Source organism: Cibotium barometz, chromosome 7 (assembly GCF_041138505.1).
Source record: "Cibotium barometz isolate CiBa-2024 chromosome 7, ASM4113850v1, whole genome shotgun sequence".
Lineage (NCBI taxonomy): Eukaryota > Viridiplantae > Streptophyta > Polypodiopsida > Cyatheales > Cibotiaceae > Cibotium > Cibotium barometz.
This window is the reverse complement of record NC_141052.1, coordinates 39941882-39962274: the sequence shown is the minus strand read 5'-3', so window position 1 is coordinate 39962274 and position 20393 is coordinate 39941882. Positions and strand designations below refer to the sequence as shown.

At 39.0% G+C, this 20393-nt stretch overlaps 1 protein-coding gene across 2 annotated transcripts; it reads left to right on the top strand.

Annotated features, from left to right (window-relative positions):
* Positions 1 to 15118: 15118 nt before the first annotated feature.
* Positions 15119 to 17894, top strand: LOC147636999 (uncharacterized). Of its 2 annotated transcripts, XM_086800600.1 has the most exons (4): positions 15119 to 16019; positions 16753 to 16848; positions 16966 to 17033; positions 17177 to 17894. In XM_086800600.1, the coding sequence occupies exons 1-4, from the start codon at positions 15372 to 15374 to the stop codon at positions 17295 to 17297; spliced, it is 933 nt and encodes a 310-aa protein (XP_086656726.1). In that variant the 5' UTR covers positions 15119 to 15371; the 3' UTR covers positions 17298 to 17894. The 2 variants fall into 2 exon arrangements, with proteins under 2 accessions (XP_086656726.1, XP_086656727.1); XM_086800601.1 differs by lacking the exon at positions 17177 to 17894 and having other exon boundaries at positions 15120 to 16019; positions 16966 to 17037.
* The last annotated feature ends 2499 nt before the right edge of the window (positions 17895 to 20393 follow it).

The following is a 20393-nucleotide window of genomic DNA, read 5'->3' as shown; positions in this document are numbered from 1 at the left end:
GAAATGATGCTCGAACTCTTTAGCTAATTTCACACTTTCCGCATAGGAAAGAGTGCTCCTCATGTGCTCAAAGTATACGCGAGTCACCTCTTCCATCTACATATATAGTAAGATGTATGACATATGTATGACATATGTATGTAGATGTGATATGTGCATGTATGCAACAACATATATATAAACACATATGATTTCAAAAAAAACATGAAAATTAAAAAACAATGTATATGTTAAAAAACATAATACTCTCTCTCTCTCTCTCTCTCTCTCTCTCTCTCATGTGTCTAGAGTGCAAGAAAGTTTCAGATTAGGAATCAATGATGATGGGTGGATTGTTTAGGTCACAATTGGTAATAAAATTTTATGTACAAGGTATTTATTTTCTCATATATATGGATAAGCAAGCCCCCTGACTAGTCTATTATGGTGAAAGCATGTGCACATATAAACACTTGTCTACATATCCACATATTTATGTGTGTTGTGTAAACAGAGCCCTCTTTGTTTAAAATCTTAGGCTTAGAAAACTTCTCAAATCATCTTCAATCTAAGATCTTATGTCTAGTTTCATACTTCTCCTCATCCATTATCCCTATTAATTTTCATTTCTTATGTAAATATTGTTCTCTCACTACCATCCTTTCTCTCTCTACCCTCCCCCTCTCTCTCTTCAACATTAGGTTTCAAGATTTATCAAAAGAAAATTGGTTTCTCAAAGCTAAGCACAATAAAGGAGCTCCTATCTTTTCAAATTACCCTTTACACATGTGTTGTATATGTTTAAAAACATAATACTCTCTCTCTCTCTCTCTCTCTCTCTCTCTCTCTCTCTCTCTCATGGAGTCAATCTAGCAGGTACCTCAGTACATATTATGCTTTATGCTAATGATATTGTATTAGTGTCTGAGTCTCCAGGAGGTCTACAGCAGCATCTACATGCACTCGATGATTTCTGCACACAGAGCGGTCTTACTGTGAACCTTGGGAAAACCAAGGTTATGGTCTTTCATACATCGAGACAGGGTGGGAGTCAGTTGACATTCACTCTCGCAGGATGCCAGGTGGAGGTGGTGACATCATACGTGTACCTAGGTGTTACCTTCTCTGCAGCAACCACGCGCTTCACCATGGGTTCAGCAACCAAAGCTAGATTGACACGGGGATATTGGTTTCTCAAAGCTAAGCACAATAAAGGAGCTCCTATCTTTTCAAATTACCCTTTACACATGTGTTGTATATGTTTAAAAACATAATACTCTCTCTCTCTCTCATGGAGTCAATCTAGCAGGTACCTCAGTACATATTATGCTTTATGCTAATGATATTGTATTAGTGTCTGAGTCTCCAGGAGGTCTACAGCAGCATCTACATGCACTCGATGATTTCTGCACATAGAGGGGTCTTACTGTGAACCTTGGGAAAACCAAGGTTATGGTCTTTCATACATCGAGACAGGGTGGGAGTCAGCTGACATTCACTCTCGCAGGATGCCAGGTGGAGGTGGTGACATCATACGTGTACCTAGGTGTTACCTTCTCTGCAGCAACCACACGCTTCACCATGGGTTCAACAACCAGAGCTAGATTGACACGGGGATATGCAGCATTGGCTATGCTAGAGAGATAGTGCCACCAGGTGCATTTTCAAGAGCCCCGGACGAAGGGGTGGCTATTTGACACATTAGTCACACCGGCACTGATGTATGGAGCAGCGGTATGGGCACCAGGCCTTGCTACCCATTGGTGGACACAGATAGAGAGACCACAGGCCCTCATGATGGCACGCATGATACGCAGCAAACCGTCAGTACCTCATGACATTATCCGAGCAATGTTTGCTGCACCTCCTATGATGGTAGAGGCCATATTCCTGACTATATGCCTGTTAGACAGATTCAGAGAGATGCCACAGGATAGCTGGCTGGGCAGGAGACAGAGGATCATGGTATGCACAGGTCACACATTGGTTCTCACAGCATGGCCTAGACATGGATCATCTACCACCATTCCAGTATGATAGGGATGCACCACATATCCGTCTCTCTCATAGTGAGAGGAACAGAGTATTGAGACAGGACCTATGGCAGCTCTATACACGAGAGACATGGATATTGCCTACACAGCCTCTTCCACCAGACGCTATACTACATAGATCACTTCATGAGACTGATGATGGATTTATAGAGAGGCCTAGATACATGGAGGGCTTTTTACCACGTGGCTCCCGAGTGGCTATTGGTCAGCTTAGAGTTTCATCACATCGATTGGAGATCGAGACTGGCAAAGCAGCACGGATCCCCCGAGAGGAGAGGGTATGCAGATTGTGCAGAGAGGAGGTGGAGAGTGAGGAGCATTATGTATGCAGATGCAGAGCATATACAGCCATCAGCAGAGAGAGATATCCCATTTTATTCAGAGAGCCACATTCCCTATGCCAGATCTTTGAGGCAGTAGACCAGCGCATACTGGGGAGATTCATTCTAGACATATACCGTCACAGAGAGACATCATTACAGGCTTAGATAGCTCCAGAGGGGGAACGACATACATAGATTACTACATTTCTTCAGAGATCCATCCCACTCCTGGCCCCTACACACCACGCAATTACTCTCCAGAGAGCAGAGACACTCAGAGCCCACAGGAGACAGAGGACACCTGGCTTTCGAACACCACACCTATACCAGAGAGAGATGACAGAGATCAGAGCTCAGTTTCACAGAGAGGGTTTGAGACAAAGTGGTTAGTTCCCTCTAAAACTTAAATTCTGGCACAAATTTTCTTTATCTTAAATTTATATAATTAATACCTAAAGTGTGAAAAATATTTAAAGTATGCATGCTAAAATCTATTCTTACTTGATAATCTAATGAATTTATTTTCAAAATTTTATTGTAAAAGTAAAGATGGTTTTTAAAGGAAATTTAACTGACTTTGCTGATAATGTGAATTGTTGGCGAAATGAAGTCAACACATACCTCCATCATTGATAGTGTAGTTGACATTATCTGGCAAAATCAATCTTAACACTTCAAAGATAGGTGAATCTTTATACTTTCTATGTATATGAAATATAAAGTTCTTGATTTAAAATGAAATATTAAAGAAGGAGAGAAATAACAACTAAAGTTAGACTTTAAGAGTTGTTATTTGCAGTAGTACTTCAACACAATTCTTGAGAAACTTGACATAAAAAAAAAATCATTGATATCAAAGTTGGAGAAACTTACCTTGAGTTGAGAATTTACTTTCAATAAATTCAAAATTTAAGCACAATATAAATATGAACATAATGAATGACTAGTAGCAATTCTAACAACCTTGATTGATAAAATGAAAACATGAATTTATCTATTTCATGATAACTCTCTCTTATGAATCAAAATAAAAGGTTCAGTCATAAATGAATTATGTCAAAAGACATTACTTGGGATAGGTATTATGTGATTTCGTAAGGTCATCATGAAGGTCTCTAAACTAAATAGGACTAGGGTTTGTAGAATCTTTCAAAGAAAGAATTGTAATCATACACTTGTGTTAGTGGAGTTCCAAGCGAACTCACATGTACACAAAGGAGACAGGATACAATTTCTAATTCAAACTAGGCCAGACAAAATAAACTTGTACATGTTTTCTTTCTAGCAAAGAACAAATCTATGGCATAAATTTCATTGAATCTTGTATAAATACCTTGACAACATATTTATAGCAGGTGTCCCTCAAACTTGAGGAAGGCAACCTTTTGGTCATATTTTCTCAATTATCATATACAATTAAAAACTAGTCTCTAATAAGTTTTGCTTTTAATGTCTCATTGTGGAAAAGTTTGCTAATGGTTCCAGTATCTCTTGATTTTAGAAGGTCATGGCATATGCTTTCATAAAGAAAATAAGGGTGTACGCATACATAAGCTATTTAACATCCTCATATAAAAGATTATGCTTAAGGTTTTGGGCGACTTAAATTTTTACTCCACAAGCTTTGAAGTCGAGTAAGAAATAGAGCTTGTTCTTTGTAGCATGCACCATTGTGAAAGTCTTCCACAATTGCTGAGTTTTTGCTTTGGTAAAACTTCCTTTCTTTCTTTTCTTTTTGAAGGATAAAGAGGACTTAAGCTTGTGTAAATATAAGCTTGTGAAGGATAAAGAGGACTTAGGCTTGTGTAAATATAAGCTTTTTAAAGCTTATTCATTAGGTAAGACAAGCTTTTAAATCTTATATTAGTAAGCTTAAAAAGGTGTTTCTTCTACTCCCACCGGTAGCCCCAATGCACATCAAAAGGGAGAATAGAGAAAGGGGCTTATAATAATATGAACTTTCTATCTTTTAAAAAAATAGTAATAAGCTTATAAGATTAAGCTTGTAACAAAGTCCTCCATGGCTGCCAAAAACGTGCAGCGCGCAACAACAGAGAAAAGAAGAGTTTCATGTTCAGTCCGCCACCGTTGAATTTGATGCTGGCTGCCACTTGATTGAGAAGGTAAAAAGAAAAATACGGGCGTCTCTTTTGAATTATAGAAAAAAGAAGAGCAAAATTAATCTTCACTTCCTCTTTCAAAATCTTGAAATTAATCAAAAGATTACTAATGGCCTTTATAAAAACACGATTTCTCCAAATTGATTTATGGACATTCTTCCACCATTGATTATGGATTTTAAGCACATAGAGTGTTTAGCAATTTTGAAATTAGGGTCCTAATTCTCTTGCCTTGCTGATTTAATCCATATATCGATGGATCTTAAAGAGGCTAAAGATTGAGAAAGGTGGTTTGGGGAGAGAAGGGAGGTTTTTGGTTTGATTTTTTGATCAACAGTTGACATTCAACCATATCCCTTCAATTAAATCTTGATCCAGTGGCTCAGAAAATTCCCATAACCCTTTAAGATTTTGTCCATGGGTTCTTGAGTCTTGTCTACTTTACCCTTTGGATTCTTGTGAGATTCCCCCTATTCTTCAAATCCAAGTATCCCTAAGCTATGATACCACTGACACTGGACCTTAAATACGTTTTGAAGGATAGGCCCCACACTTACACCACTGGCATGGTTGGTGAGATCATGGGTGATATGCGGCCAGTGGGATGACAGGCTGTGACAGCCATTCTAGAGACTGGCATAGTTATAATGCTAGCTCATTTAGTTGGGTTTACACTATAGAGAACCCTAGTATGTATTTGGTTAAGTATCTTTGTATATGGTGTGTTGAGTGTTGAGTGAAGAAGAAGAAGATATTTCAGCCTCTCACCTTGTGTGTTCTCTATTAGGGTTTTGTGAGTCTGTGTGTGCTTGTAAGAGCTCAAGCTCTCTTCTCCCCTACATCTTTTCATGGTATCAGAGCCTGGTTCATGCTAAGGGCTAAGTTGCGAGCAAGAGAAGCACAGGAAGTGGTACGAGCTTCAACTACTCTTCCCTATTTGTGTTGGCGACTACACCCTTGTCGGGAGCTCTATGGGAGGCACCGACAAACGATCTCTGATTGAGGAGCTTTCTTCGTGGGAGTAAAGCTATAGAGCAACTATATTGTCCTATCAGACAGAGTTTTTTAAACCAAAAAAACACGTTTCGGGCGCGTCTGGACCTCCGTTTTTCAGAAAGCAGGCGATTTCGAGCACTGTGGGTAAGTCATCGATTCTCTGCAGAACTCTGTTTAAGAACTGCAAGAAGACAGATTGGCTGTGCAGACACTGTGTGTGCTGCAAGGAGGTTAACAATTGCCATTGGGTGTATGTATGCACATTGAGGTCACTGGTTGTGACATTTGAGTGTACTACAGTACCGCTGCTGCAGAAAATACAGCAGTTTGTGCAGGACAAACCAGAGTGCTGTTTCTGGTAAATTTGTGTGTCTGACAAGATGTCAAATGATGGCATAAACCAGATTGTTGTTGAGAAGCTTGATAAAAAAAACTTCCATGCTTGGAGGTTCAGGTTGACGAATTTCCTGATGGGAAAGGGTTATTGGGACTACATAGAAGGTGAGCATGAAGAGGTACCGGAGATACCGAAGATCAATCCAACTGCTGTAGATGTGAAAGAGTTCAAGGACTGGAACCAAGGAGCCAGAAAAGTTATGTATTGGCTCTCTATGAGTATACAGGACACCATGATTGGGCACATACAAGATGCTAAGTCCCCCAAGGAGGCGCGGGACACCTTGGTAAAACTCTATGAAACAAATACCAAGGTACGAAAGATAGAGTTGAAGAATGAACTTCATACTATGGAGAAAAAGAGTATGTCTCTGAATGACTATGCATTGAAGATAAAGGGTATTGTGGAATCCCTTGAATCTATTGGTGTTTCAGTAGATGATGATGATAAGGTGGAAGTCTGTCTACGTGGTCTCAGGCCACAATACAAGGCGTTCAAGCGTTCAAGACGTCTATTCAGACTTGGGAAAACATTCCCAATTTCACAGATTTGGTATCTATGTTGATTATAGAAGAGAAGAGCTTGGGTGAAGATCAACAGTCTTCACAAAACAAAAACAGTTCAGAGCAGCAGGCCTTCTACACAAGTTCAGAAAGAGGACGAGGTAGAGGAGGCCACGGACACGATCAAGGAGGTGGCCGAATAGGTAATCAGAATTATGGCTAGCAACAGCAACAACAACAGTCCCAGAATTCACAACAACGACAACAACAACACGCAGGTGAAAGAGGCCAATTCAGAGGCAGGGGGAGTCAAAGAGGTCGTGTGAAAATTGGCAAAGGCAGTATAATGATACACATGGATGCTTTTATTGTGGTAAGCCTAGACATGTGCAAGCAGATTGCTATAAGAAGCAGGCTGATATGCAAAATGGGAAATTGCAGCAAAACAACTATGTATCCTCCAGCAGAAACAATGAGGATAATGAAAGGTTGTTTGTTATGCAGCATGTCATGAATGCCATGTCTGAAAATGTTGAAGCAGCACATAAAGATGATGTATGGTATGTTGATTCAGGTGTTTTGAACCACATGACAAGTCATGGGGAGTGGTTCAAGGAGATGAAAAACCTTGAAAGACCAGGTTTTGTGCCAACAGGGGATGACACTGCTCATCCAATTGCCCATGTTGGAGATGTGCCATTGTCTACGTATGATGACAAAGTGAAGTACCTTGTAGATGTACTTCATGTTCCGAACATAACAAAGAATCTTATTTCAGTTGGCCAGATGATTGAGCAGGGTTTGCAAGTTCGATTTAACCCTGATGGTTGTTATGTTGAAGACTTTAAAGACAAGTGCAGGTTGGTTGCAAAAGGCAACAGAGTGGGTAGAATGTTTACATTGAATGTAAACATGCCTGAAGTGAGTGCTGCGATGTTTGCAAATGGTTTAGGAATTGTTGCAGACACAGACATTTAGCATAAAAGAATTGGACATGTGAATGTGCAGAGAATGAAGTCTATGCACACTAAAGGAGTTGTGATAGGGCTGCCAAAATTTAAAGTTGAAGGTATGCAGAGAATATGTGAAGCATGCCAATTTGGAAAGCAAACAAAGCATGTATTTCCACATAACAGAAATGTGAGCAGAAATGCACTAGATGTTGTGCATTCATATGTATGGGGTCCTACGAAGACCATGTCTATGGGAGGCTGCAGGTATATGTGACATTTATTGATGACCACACAAGGAAAGTGTGGGTATACTTCATGAAGGAGAAGGATGAGGTGTTCACTCACGTTCAAAATTTCAGAGTTATGGTTGAAAAGCAAAAAGGGAAATATGTAAAGTGCCTAAGGTCAGATGGAGGGGGAGAGTACTTCTCCAATGAGTTCTCTGAATTTTTGAAGAAGAATGGTATTCGGAGAGACAGTTTACATGCAGATACACTCCGCAGCAAAATGGAGTTGCTGAGCGGAAAAACAGGCACATTGCTGAGATTGCGCGAGCATTGATGGAAGAGAAGAATATGCGGCATAGCTATTGGGCTGAGGCTGTTTCTACAGCAGTTTACATCATGAACATGACTCCAACTGTAGCCATCCAAAGGAGAGGTTTACTGGCATAAAACTTGATTTGTCTCATCTAAAAGTTTTTGGATGCATTGCATATGTGCATGTGCCAGATCAGCTGAGAACTAAGCTGGATCCAAAAGCTAAAAAATGTGTGTTTATTGGATATTTCCTTGAGCAAAAGGAATACACGTGTTATAACCCTGCTACACGTGAGTTGAGGGTAAGCAGGGATGTTGTTTTTTATGAGATGAGCAGCTGGTATGCTGCTGAAAAAGAAGCTCTTGGGACTGATGTGAGTGGAAATGTGGTTGCACAAAATGCAAGTCAGCAATCACAGTCTTTGAGTGGACCAAGAGAGTCCTCATCTAGTGGTTCAGTTGATAGACCATGGAGTGGCAGGGTGCGTCATAATACCAGTCCTACAAATGTGATTAGTACATCACATAAAGGCAAAGAGAAAGTGGTTGAGCGCCTTAATATGCCTGACATTTCTGCAGGGCATTCTCATGTTGATGGAGAGTCTAGTGGCTCAGAGATGAGCCTTGATGAGGAGCTTGGGATCCCAGCTATGAGAACACTTGGTGTAAAGAAGGCTATGGAAGCCATGAATGCAAAGCTGCGAAGATCTGGGAGAGTGAAGAACCCTGTGCAGAGGTTTACCTATGATGGTTATGTGGCACATCACTATGCATACATGGCAAAGGTTGTGCAAGTTGAAGAAAGATGGCAACAATGAGAGTTGTGATAGCAGTGGCTACATCAAAGAAATGGTCTTTACATCAGATGGATGTAAAGAATGCATTCTTGCATGGGGATTTGCAAGAAGAGGTGTATATGTTGCAGCCACTTGGTTATGAGGATGTGAGTCACCCCGAGCATGTTTGCAGGTTGAAGAAAGCCTTGTATAGCTTAAAACAAGCACCAAGAGCATGGTCTGACAAGATTTCTGAATATCTTGTCACTATTGGCTTTCATGTAGCCAGTGCAGATTTCTCGCTGTATGTAAGACACAGTGGCAGAGGGGTTGTGCTTGTTGTCATCTATGTAGATGACTTGATCATTACGGGGGACCATGATGCAGAGATCTTTGATGAAAAGATCTTGCTTAGATAGAAGTTTGAGATGAAGGATCTGGGGGAGCTCAGATATTTCTTGGGCATTGAGGTGATTAGGTCACCACATGGTATTGGATTACTGCAGAGACAGTATGACTTGGACATGTTGTCCAAGTATGGTATGATAGGCTGTAAGCCTATCTCAGTGCCATTGGATTAGAATGGCAAGTTGAGTGTAGATTCAGGAGAGATTTTGGAGGATCCTACTATGTATAGGCGTATAGTAGGAAGCTTGATCTACATGATGATCACCAGACCAGATTTGAGCTATGCTGTTGGGTTGGTGAGTCAGTTTATGCAAGTTCCTCGGAAGCTACATTTGGATGCATTGAGCACACGTGCATATATATGCACACACCCACACACACACACACACTCACTCACTCACACGTTCACGTGCACATGTGTACATACACATGTGTATGTACACATGTGCACGTGTTCACGTTCACACACACACACTCACTCACACGTTCACGTGCACAAGTGTACATACACATGAGAGTAGGCAAGTAGGGGTAAAATGCAAAAAAAACTCCTAACTAAACCCCATCTAATTGAGGGCAAGGATATGTATGTGTATATATATAAAAAAAGTCCTAACTAAACCAACTCTATGTCAACCCCATCTAATTGAGGGCAAGGATATGTATGTGTATATATACAAAAAAAGTCCTAACTAAACCAACTCTATGTCAACTATGTCCTCCTCCTACTCATGGTGATAATGTTCATCATGTGTATCAGTAAACATATTATTATCCTTTTCATGCATCATCTTAGCAAAAGTCCATTGACTTCTTCTCTAAATCTTACATTATATTTATCTTTTATGTGTATGTGTTGATATATATTTATGTTTATATATATATGTATTTATGTACATTTGTATGTATGTATATATACATACATATACATATATATGTATATATACACTCATATATATATGTTATATTTATGTAATTATATTTATTTTTTTATGGGTGTGTGTGTGTATGTAATAATTATATATATATATATATATATATATATATATATATATAAATATAATTCATGTATTTATAGTTATCTTATGTGTGTGTATAATATATGTATGTGTGTGTTATTTATTTGTGTGTGTAATAATCATATATATATATTTATGTATTTTATAAAATAAAGAAATAAAATTTTTAAATTTTGAAACAGCATGTGTGTGTGTGTGTGTTTGTATGTGTGTGGTTGTTGTTGTGTGTTCTTGAAGTTTGCACATGTCTTGCATTATATTTCTCTTTTATGTGAATGTGTGTGTGTGTCATTTATTTATGTTTGTGTTTATATATACATATATATGTATACATATATAATTTATGTGTGTGTATAATTTATTTATGTGTTGATATATATTTATCTATATATTAATATGTACTTATGTATATTTGTATGTATGTATATATACATACATATACATATATATGTATATATACACACATATATATATGTTATATTTATGTAATTATATTTATCTTTTATATGTGTGTGTGTGTAGTAATTATATATATATATATATATATATATATATATATATATATATATATATAATTCATGTATGTATAGTTATCTTATGTGTGTGTTTATATAATTATCTTATATATATTTGTGTGTGTAATAATCATATATATATTTATGTATTCTATATTAAAAAATACTTTTTTAAAATTTTTGAAACAGCATGTGTGTGTGTGTGTGAGTGAGAGAGAGAGAGAGAGAGAGAGAGAGAGAGAGGTTATTGTTGTTGTTGTTGTGTGTGTGTGTGAGTAAAAGAAAGGTAGGGTTTTTTTTGCGTGTCTTAAGTTTTTTTGTTCGTTGGGAGGATTTTTGTGTGTTATCTTTATAGAGTGCATTGTGCCATATGTTTTGTATAGTAGGTTTATAAGAATCCAAGTTGCACTTACACCTAGGGAGAGTGGATTAGTTAGAGAAACTCTCAAACACTCTCACACAGTAGGAAAAAGGGTGTGTACTTATGTGTCTTTAATTAAACGCACACGTACACACACAAAGGTTAAGCACCCAAATGTATAGGTCCAAACATCCATGTACACACACAATGTATTCGCATTAGTATATTTGACACACATCGACGTATATAGTATTCATGCTTCTACTTACTTATATAATTGTATGTATGATAAACAGATGGAAGAGGTGACGCATTTTTTTTTGCACATGAGAAGCACTCTTTCCTTTGAGGAAAGGGTGAATTTGGTTGCCGAGTTTGAGTGTCGTTATTTCCATGTTCCAAGTTGGGGTCTGGGCCATTGCCGGTTTATGTGTTAATTGGAATGATGTTTTCCAAATTACTATACGATTAGATACAGATAAATTAGATGAAAATATTACACTCATGATTATTCAAGAAAGCCTAGGCTTGATTGATCGTTATGAAATAGACTATAATGTCCATGGTGATAGAGATCAAGCACGACAAGTATTCGATGAGGTTATTAAATGTGTCCCAAAGCATAAGCTCCTTCGAAAATAATAGTATGGTTGTGTTATTATTTAGTAACCATTGGTGGTAGATTGTATAAGTATGTTTTATTCTTTCTTACTATCTCTAAGTATAAAAAAGATCATGATTGTTATTAATATATAGCTTGATTATGTTTCATGCAGAGACATGTCATTAAATATCTTGAAGTTGACCTATGACAATAACAAATTGTTGGATACGATCTTCTTTGAGGAGATGCCACAATTGGGCTTCTTTGGATACCATTGTAGCCCAAAATGGGAAGTTCTTGGCTTTGATGGGTGGGATGATATTAATCCTCGATATATTTATATAGTCTTAGATTCTTACAAGCTAGATGACAATCTCAAGCTCCTTTTAATCAAAGAGGCATTGGGATTATTAGATGGCTTTTACATTGTGGGGGGTAGTAGATGTAGGAGCTCTGAGGAAAAGTGCTTCATTTTTAGGGAAATATTGAAATGCATTCCATTGAAAAAGTTGGTAAAGATAATGTAATAAGATTTAAGATTATTGATGGATGGGTCTTCTCTCTCTCTCTCTCTCTCTCTCTCTCTACCAATAGTTATTATTGTGCTTTATTTTGTATTTGGTGTGAAATATAGTTAGGAGAGGGTGAAAAAAATAGAGAGATCATAAGTTTGTTATTTTATGTATCTTTGTATGTGAATGTATAGAAGCAAGCACAAGGATGATTGAATCAAAGTTGGTGCTTTCGAGTATAATTCTCTCTTTAACTTAAATGGTCGTACAGCTCACTCATATTTCAAAATCCCATTTGTACTCAATGCTTCTATCACCATGTGGAATCAAAGCTAATAGCCCATTGGCCGAGGTGTTGAAGCTTGCAAGGTTAATCATTTGGGACGAGGCTCCAATGATGCATAAGGACGCATATGAAGCACTGGACAGGACATTGAAGGACATTATGCAAAGTGATATAGTATTTGGTGGAAAAGTTATGCTCTTTGGTGATGACCTTAGGTAAATCTTACCGGTTGTGCCAAAGGGATCGCGCGAGAACATTGTTGATGCAACGTTATGCCGGTCACATATTTGGAGATATGTGAGTGTTTTAAAGCTCACCCAAAACATGCGGGTTAGACAGAGTGCTTATAATGGTATAGAACATGAATTTGTCAAATGGACATTATAAATTGGGGATGGCACTATAGGTCAGCCAAATAATTAAGACAGAGTGATAATTCCACACAAATGTTGATCCATGGCAACTCTGTTTTAAGTTTGGTAGAATGGGTATACAAAGATCTTCAGAGAGTTGAGGATTATGCATGCTTCTTCAAAGACCGTGCTATTCTTGCACCACAAAATTTAGAGGTTGATGAGATCAATGAACTAGCCTTGAGTTCGTTGCTTGGTCTTGAAAGAGAATACCTCAGTGTAGATTCTCTTGTTTCTTACGCGAATGACACAATATTGTATCCAATTGAGTACTTGAACAGTTTGAACTTAGGTAGTGGTTACCCTCCTCCCCGCTTACTTCTAAAGATTAATGCCCCTATTATTCTGCTCTGCAATTTGAACCCTTGAGACGGGGACTTTGTAATGGTACCAGATTGATATGCAAGCAATTTAACTCAAAGGTGATAGAAGTAGAAATCATTACAGGTACAAATATTGGAGACAGAGTCTTTATTCCCAGGATAACATTTATGCCTACTATGCTTCAATTGTCTTTTGACATGAGAAGGAGGTAATTTCCTGTCAGGTTAGTTTTTGGTATGTCAATAAATAAGTCCCAAGGATAAACATTGAGTGTATTGGGACTTTATCTGGCCACACAAGTATTCACACATGGACAACTGTACGTTGCTATGTCACGTGTTAGATCATCTGATACAGTGAAAGTGTGTGTAAAGCATATTGTGGAATATGAAAGCAGCACAAGAGGTTTAAATGAAGTCTTCATAACCAATGTTGTCTACAAGGAGGTTTTGCAAATGGCATGCCAAAGAATGTAAATGTAAATGTAAATGGCAGCTTGCAAATGTTAGAGACTACATTTATACATATCTTTATACAATGAAGTAAGCATTTGAACGGAGAATGTTTCCAAAGATGTGCAAGTGCAGTCTTTATTTGCTTTTGGATTACTTTTATATACAATGCCATTATATTATTCGTTGCTTGGCTCAAGCTACTGAGCATGCACACACACACACACATACACAGAGCCATATGTGTGTGTGTGTGTGTGTGTGTGTGTGTGTGTGTGTGTGTGTGTATATATATATATATAGAGAGAGAGAGAGAGAGAGAGAGAGAGAGAGAGAGAGAGTTATATTTGATATAAGGGGTATATTGCTTAGGATGGATGTGGCAAGGAGATCATTTTCGTTCGTTTATGGTGATGGACAAGATATTGAAGGTAAACTTTTTAGACGTTTGCTATAATATAGATATTATCATTTTCCAAGATTTATTTAATATTCATGGTGGGTGAATTGTAGACCCTCCATTTTGGAAAGGACAAGCAACATCATCTCTAATTATCGAGCTGTTAGAGAGCACTGGTGTTTTACGGTATATATAGAAACTTCCTTTTTATGTAGCTTTTGTGTTTTGTTTGGTTAATTTATATTTTTATTGAAACATTCTTTTTGCAACAGGGAATATCTTTACTTTTTAGAACCCAGATTATTGTTAGGTTTGTATGGTCAAGACAGTTACAAGGACGAGAGCTTTGGGCTCCTTGGAATTTACAATCTATGATTGCGGAAGATTGTAGATCAACTTCATGTACGTGTAATGTTTGTGGATTATGAAAAGCCTGATAAGTTAGATTTTTGGTGCATAGGCACTGGACAATATTACATAATTTTTCGATTTGCTGTTTACAAGCCTGTTCAAACGCTGTTCACCTCAAATATTGATCCACCAAATGAGTTTTGTAAGCTTTTATCTTTATCCTACTTTTTTTCAACAAGAATTATATCTCCAATGTTATTATTTTTTTCTAGCATACATTTTGCCAGATAGAGGCGCGGGGTATAGGCTACCAAGGAGAGATAATCCAGTTGTCCGAAGACTGTTTTGAAGCCGTGTTCAGGTGTGTTAAGATTGTCATCATTTTATGGGTTTGTAATGCTAGATGTATATTTATATGCCAAGTTTAATGCTTTAGAAGCTTCTATATGGATATATATGGCAATCATGATGTGTGTATATATAAGGTTGGCAAGTTAAGGACGATGTATATATATATGTATGAGTGTGAACAATATCTATGGATATTATGGGTGCGTGTGCATACACAGATACATATTTACATGTGTGTATGTGACATGCACACATGTATTTGTAGGCGCACACACACATACACATATCTTCCAGTTGTAGCATGTATGGTTTCAATGGATTACACGTACACGTATACATACATACATTTTTATAAGTGTTTGTGTGTAACTCGATGTGCCTAGTTTCTAAAAGGAAAAGAAGGGTGATTTTACACATATTTCTTTTGCTTATAACTACATGGAAAATGCTTCCTCGAAAATGCAAAATGCTAAGAAGTAAGATGTGGGAGAAAAAAAAAAGCGACGAAAGGACATGGTTGCATACCATAGCTAATTGCCAAGGCAGTGAAGAGTGTTAAGTAGTAGCAGGAAATGTATATGTCACAGCAACCCTAACCCTAACCCTAACCCTATCCCTAACCCTAACCCTAGTCATAGGTAGAGGAAACCTACAGAGACCAGCTACGCTAACCCGATCCTCAACCTTGCCGTGCAACAGAAAAGGATTCTTGGAGATTTTCCTCTCGCCAAAGCCATGGCTTCTGCACCTTGCTTTGGCTTCAGTCTGGTACAATGGCGAGACAGACAGCTGGACTCCTTCTTCCGCAGCTGCGGCCTGCAGCAGCTGAGCCTGCAGGTCGACCCAGAGACCACCATAGCCTGCTGGTGGAAGCCCCCTGAAGCAAAAGCTGAAGCAGAGAAAGAGAAGCCAGCCGTGGTGCTCATCCAGGGCTTCGGAGCAAGCCCTATATGGCAATGGAGCAAGCAGGTGAAGCCTCTGCAGAAGAAGTTTCGCCTCTTTGTTCCCGATCTCGTCTTCTTCGGCAAGTCTGCTACAGTTTCCCGCCATCGCTCCGAGCTTTTCCAAGCCCAGATGGTGGCCAGAGTGATGGAGGCCATGGGCATACCCAGATACAGTGTTGTGGGCACCAGCTATGGTGGCTGTGTAGCCTTCAGGCTGGCCCATCTTTTCCCAGAGAGAGTTGAGAAGCTTGTCATTGCGAGTTCGGGGATCTGCAGGACCCATCAGGACACCCAGGAGCTTCTCAGCAGGGCCCACATTGATGCAGTTTCCAATCTGCTCTTGCCACGCTCCCCAACGGCTTTGCGTTCCCTCATCGGTCTCTCCATCTTTAAAGCACCCACTTTTGTACCCTCCTTCATGCTCCATGATGTGATCCAGGTGAGTTAATCCTGCATTCTCTACTTACCATTTTTCACTTTTTTTTCTTTTTGTTTTGTTTTTAGAGCCAGGGTCAAGACGAGCGGACTCGTTCTGAGACTTGAACTTGCAACCCATAGATTAACAGTCCACTGCTCTACTGACTGAGCTAATCCAAACAGCAACCCCTTTTTTCTCTATAAGGGGGTGATGTACCCTTCAATAATGCACATGCTCATAGCTTTGTGATGGGAGCATTGCTTTGCATTGTTCTTGTTCTACCTCTTTATAAACCAACACTGGACACACACTTGCGGCGGATGACAGGCATATCCGACCTATCAATGCGGTCCAAGAGCTATACCTGCTGTCTATGATAAGTGACTGAATCATCAACTCCATCATGCATAGCATGGACTACGTGCTATGAAATCTCCACTCATGTCATCAGAAACCAAGAGTAGGTGTAGGTTCTTGTATAAAGATATGTCACCGTAGTAGAAATATCTTCATAGATAAACCATCAAGCTAAGTTTCTATCCCTTCTTGAAGGTGAAGGGCAGACTCAACCATGATGAAGGAGAACACACAGTGCGCGTGCAAACACACACACGCACACACAATAGCTGGTTGAGCAAATTGCACTGCTTTGGATAGCAAGCTTTGTGATGGGTTTTTGCTTCTGATGGTTGATGTTGTGATGGGTTATGTGTTACTTTAATTGGTAATAGTGAGTAGTATTGTGTTTTTTCAGTACTTCTACATCAATAACAGGGAAGAGCGAGTGGAACTCTTAAATGGTCTCGTAATAGGGAAAGAAGATACAGAAACTTTGCCCATCTTATCACAGGTAAAGCGGGAGTAACCTACTTGCAAGAACCTTTCCTTGGTTATCTTTTTTATGCTTGGCAAGCCTTGAAACACCATGTATTGGTATATTAACACTTTCAAACACCATGTTGGTCAGAAAGTTCTCATAATTTGGGGAGATCGTGATGGGATTTACCCTCTAAAACTGGCGCATCGTTTAAAAGAGTAAGCATGTTGCTTTACTAGATGTGGTGAAAGAGTAAGCATGTTGCTTTACTAGATGTGGTGAAAGTGATGCATGCATTTGCACAATATAAGGTTGCTAACCAAAGGTCTCTTTTGGGGGGTATGGTATTGGATCAAAGCAGGCATTTAAAGGAAAATGCCGAGCTGGTGATTGTTAAGAACACGGCCCATTGTGTGCAAATGGAAAGTCCAGGAGAATTCAACAGGCTAGTGCAAAGTTTTCTGCTCAGTGAGGGTGTCTAAGCAACAGTAGGAGTAGAACCTCGCGGTTTTGGTTGGGCATCACGACAATGGGATGACTGCTTGCAGTTGCAAAACAGGTACAATTTCAGTGTCAAACCCTTGGCTGTGGGCTTTTGTCGGAGTGGTTAGCTTGCTACAATCCACCCTACCAGAGCAGTGCAAAAACAACCTTCCTTGTTGATCTCCAAGGCTATACCAAAAGAGAGTTTCCTTTTCCAGCTTGTAAGTAGCTCCGAGTACCCTTGTATCTAGCCTCATAATGCTGGTCCTTAAAGTCTTCCAAATCTAGAAGAATACTTCAGGACACTTCTATAACATGAGTGAAGTAGAGAATGAAACAATCATGCCCCTTAGGGTAATGGGTGGGAGGGATGACCAAATATTGTATTAAAAGGTGTATAAAGATGGGTAGTGCAGATGTGATCACCATGGCCTAAGTTGATGTCTACCACAACATTTGTTCCAACCTACAATGACTTCTCATGCTTCCTTTAACAAGGATGAAGAAGACGATGGACCGCCAACACGGATGTAGAAGACACTGCCATTGCTGCGGCCTTTGATCCAATCCTATTCCATATACTCATTTTCTCAGTTCCTACTTGCATATGATCTTTCACATCATGATTTTAAGGGTGTTATTCAGATGTGGGCTGACAACAAACAAGAAAAACAAGCCTCTTGTTGCTCAAGGTAGCTCAAGAAAGAGTATTGTTTAAAAAAGTTTCAAATTGACACTCGATCTCCTGGTCGTATCAAAAGCATCTAACATGCATACGCATTAGATAGGCTGCCTCATGCATCGAACCAACATATGCAACATGATACGTGACAACATCCATTACATGTAAGCAGCCTTTCTAGCTTCTTTAAGGAACTACACCCATCCTCAAGTAGTCTTTCATTGCATTCTCACAGAACTACTAGCATGTCCTTGGGACATGCTGACAATGCTCATGCTCGTGGTCTAACTAGGAAGGGGTACACAATTGCCTTTACAGCATAATACTGTGCTTTCACATGGAGGAGAGTCTTCTTCTTCCTTGGAGAATATGATGGAGCAATCTAGACCCCAATGTGGTTCTTATTAACTCCTTAAAAGAGAGAAAAACAAGCTAAGCAATGGAGGGGAATTGCCAAAAATCAGCAAGCGAAATTGAGGGACACAAAAATCTGAGGGAGTCTAATATCATGGATGGAAATCATCCCTTGCTTGTATTCAAAGTAGACTTATTGCAAGAAAGTTAAAATTTAACATTAGAGAAAGCATAAATTCAAACAAACTACTATGAAAAAATTGTAACTATAACATGATTTCTCTTAAAAATACGTAAATGTAACATGTGAGTTCAATAGAAGAGTTTTTTTAATTCACATTTTTGGGATAAATATTTGTAAATGTACTTACTGAAGGGTTTTCTCAAATGGATATTGGCAAAAAAATGTTAGTTTGTGTAGAAAAAGGGATCATTTAAATACTTAAAATTGAGTATACATGATATTTAGGGTTTTTATGGAGTGAACCTCTAGAGGGGGCACATGATAGTTCCAAATTTGGTTAAAATTATACTACATTATCAATCGTGCAAAGGTTACATGAAGATATTTAAAATTTTAGAATGGTAAAACTATAACATTAATTTTTGTTCTATTGTTTGTAGAAATTATTTGGTAGTGATGTGTGGACGTGGGTTGAGACTTTTTTTTTCTTTAAAAGTTTTTTTTTCGAGTATAAGTAAACACTCTTATGAGTGTGTGTAAGTGATCTTATCATGTCACTTCATATGTATTTCACTCATTCTCATTAATCTACTTTGAATGTCTCTCCTTGCTTGTTGTTGCCAGTTATTCATAGTAGCATTACATATGAGGTCACCCATGTTCTTCACCAAGGGTGTTTTTTTCACTAGGTTTTTGTCCTTGGATATCTAAATGTGAACGAACATTTTAGGGTGAGTTATTATATAAACAATCACTCTCCTTGTCCAAGGTGGTTGATTCTTTGTACTTTCTCATTTGTACTAGTTGAGAGTTTTATATCTCTCTCCTATTTAGCTAGCCATTCTACACCTCCACCCCTTTACTCCATTGCATGTGTGCGTGCGTGCTTTCTTTTACCTTGTGAAGTCTAACAGTGGCATCAGAGCTATCATCAAGTCTTTGGCGTTTTTTGAGCTTTCATTAGAGCTCTCAATTCCTATTAGTGAAGGAGTGGTGGTCGCTCTTTTTTTTTCCCCCCCTCTTTTCTTCAGAAGGTGATTTTTTCTTGGAATTTTGGAGTGTCTCCAGTGCTCGCAGGCGATCTAAAGCTTGTTGGAAGTTGTCATTTCAAAAGCTTACTAAAGCTTGGCTTCAGCCAATGCTGTTATGGTTTGTTGATCTGGGCTCCTTGAAGCTCTGCTTCGATTTCACCATTCTCTGAATCGAAGGTAAACAATATATTGGGAAACAGAGAGCTGAGGTGAGCTAACACGTTAAGGGGAGACGAAACTCTTGCCGTCGTTTTGCAGTCTCTCACGGATGGACGACGTTGTCTCACGAAGCGGCTCTGACGTCGTTTTTAACGTCGTTGCCATCTTCAATGTCGTTGCCATCATCGGAACTTCAGTCTCTTTAAATGAGCTTGAGAAGTTCACCAGCCAGCTCCTTGTCATGTGTCGTCCAAGCGTCGTAACTGCAGCGTCATTCTCCTTGTAATGTCCGTCAATGTCGTCTGCCATCCGTCGCCCGTCAACCTTGTTGTCTTCATCGTTAACTCCCACATGTTCATCGTCGTTTCTTGCTATCCGTCGCCCGACAACCTTGTCATCTTCATCGTGAAATCCCGCATCGTCGTTTCTTGCTGACTATGACTCGTGGTTGATCAGGTGAAGTCGATGCCTAGCCTTGTGGAGTTGACACCTGACATTCTTATCTTCAAAGAGCTGTCGGCCGTCGCTTCAAAGAGCTGTCGACCTCATTTCACGACGGCCGACAGGACTTCCTCATCATGCAGCTACCACCTCATGATGACCATTTAGGATACATTTCAGCGGCGTTATTTTGTTGTATTGCCATTTGTAGGGGTGAGATCGCTTTTAAAAAAACGGCCCTTAC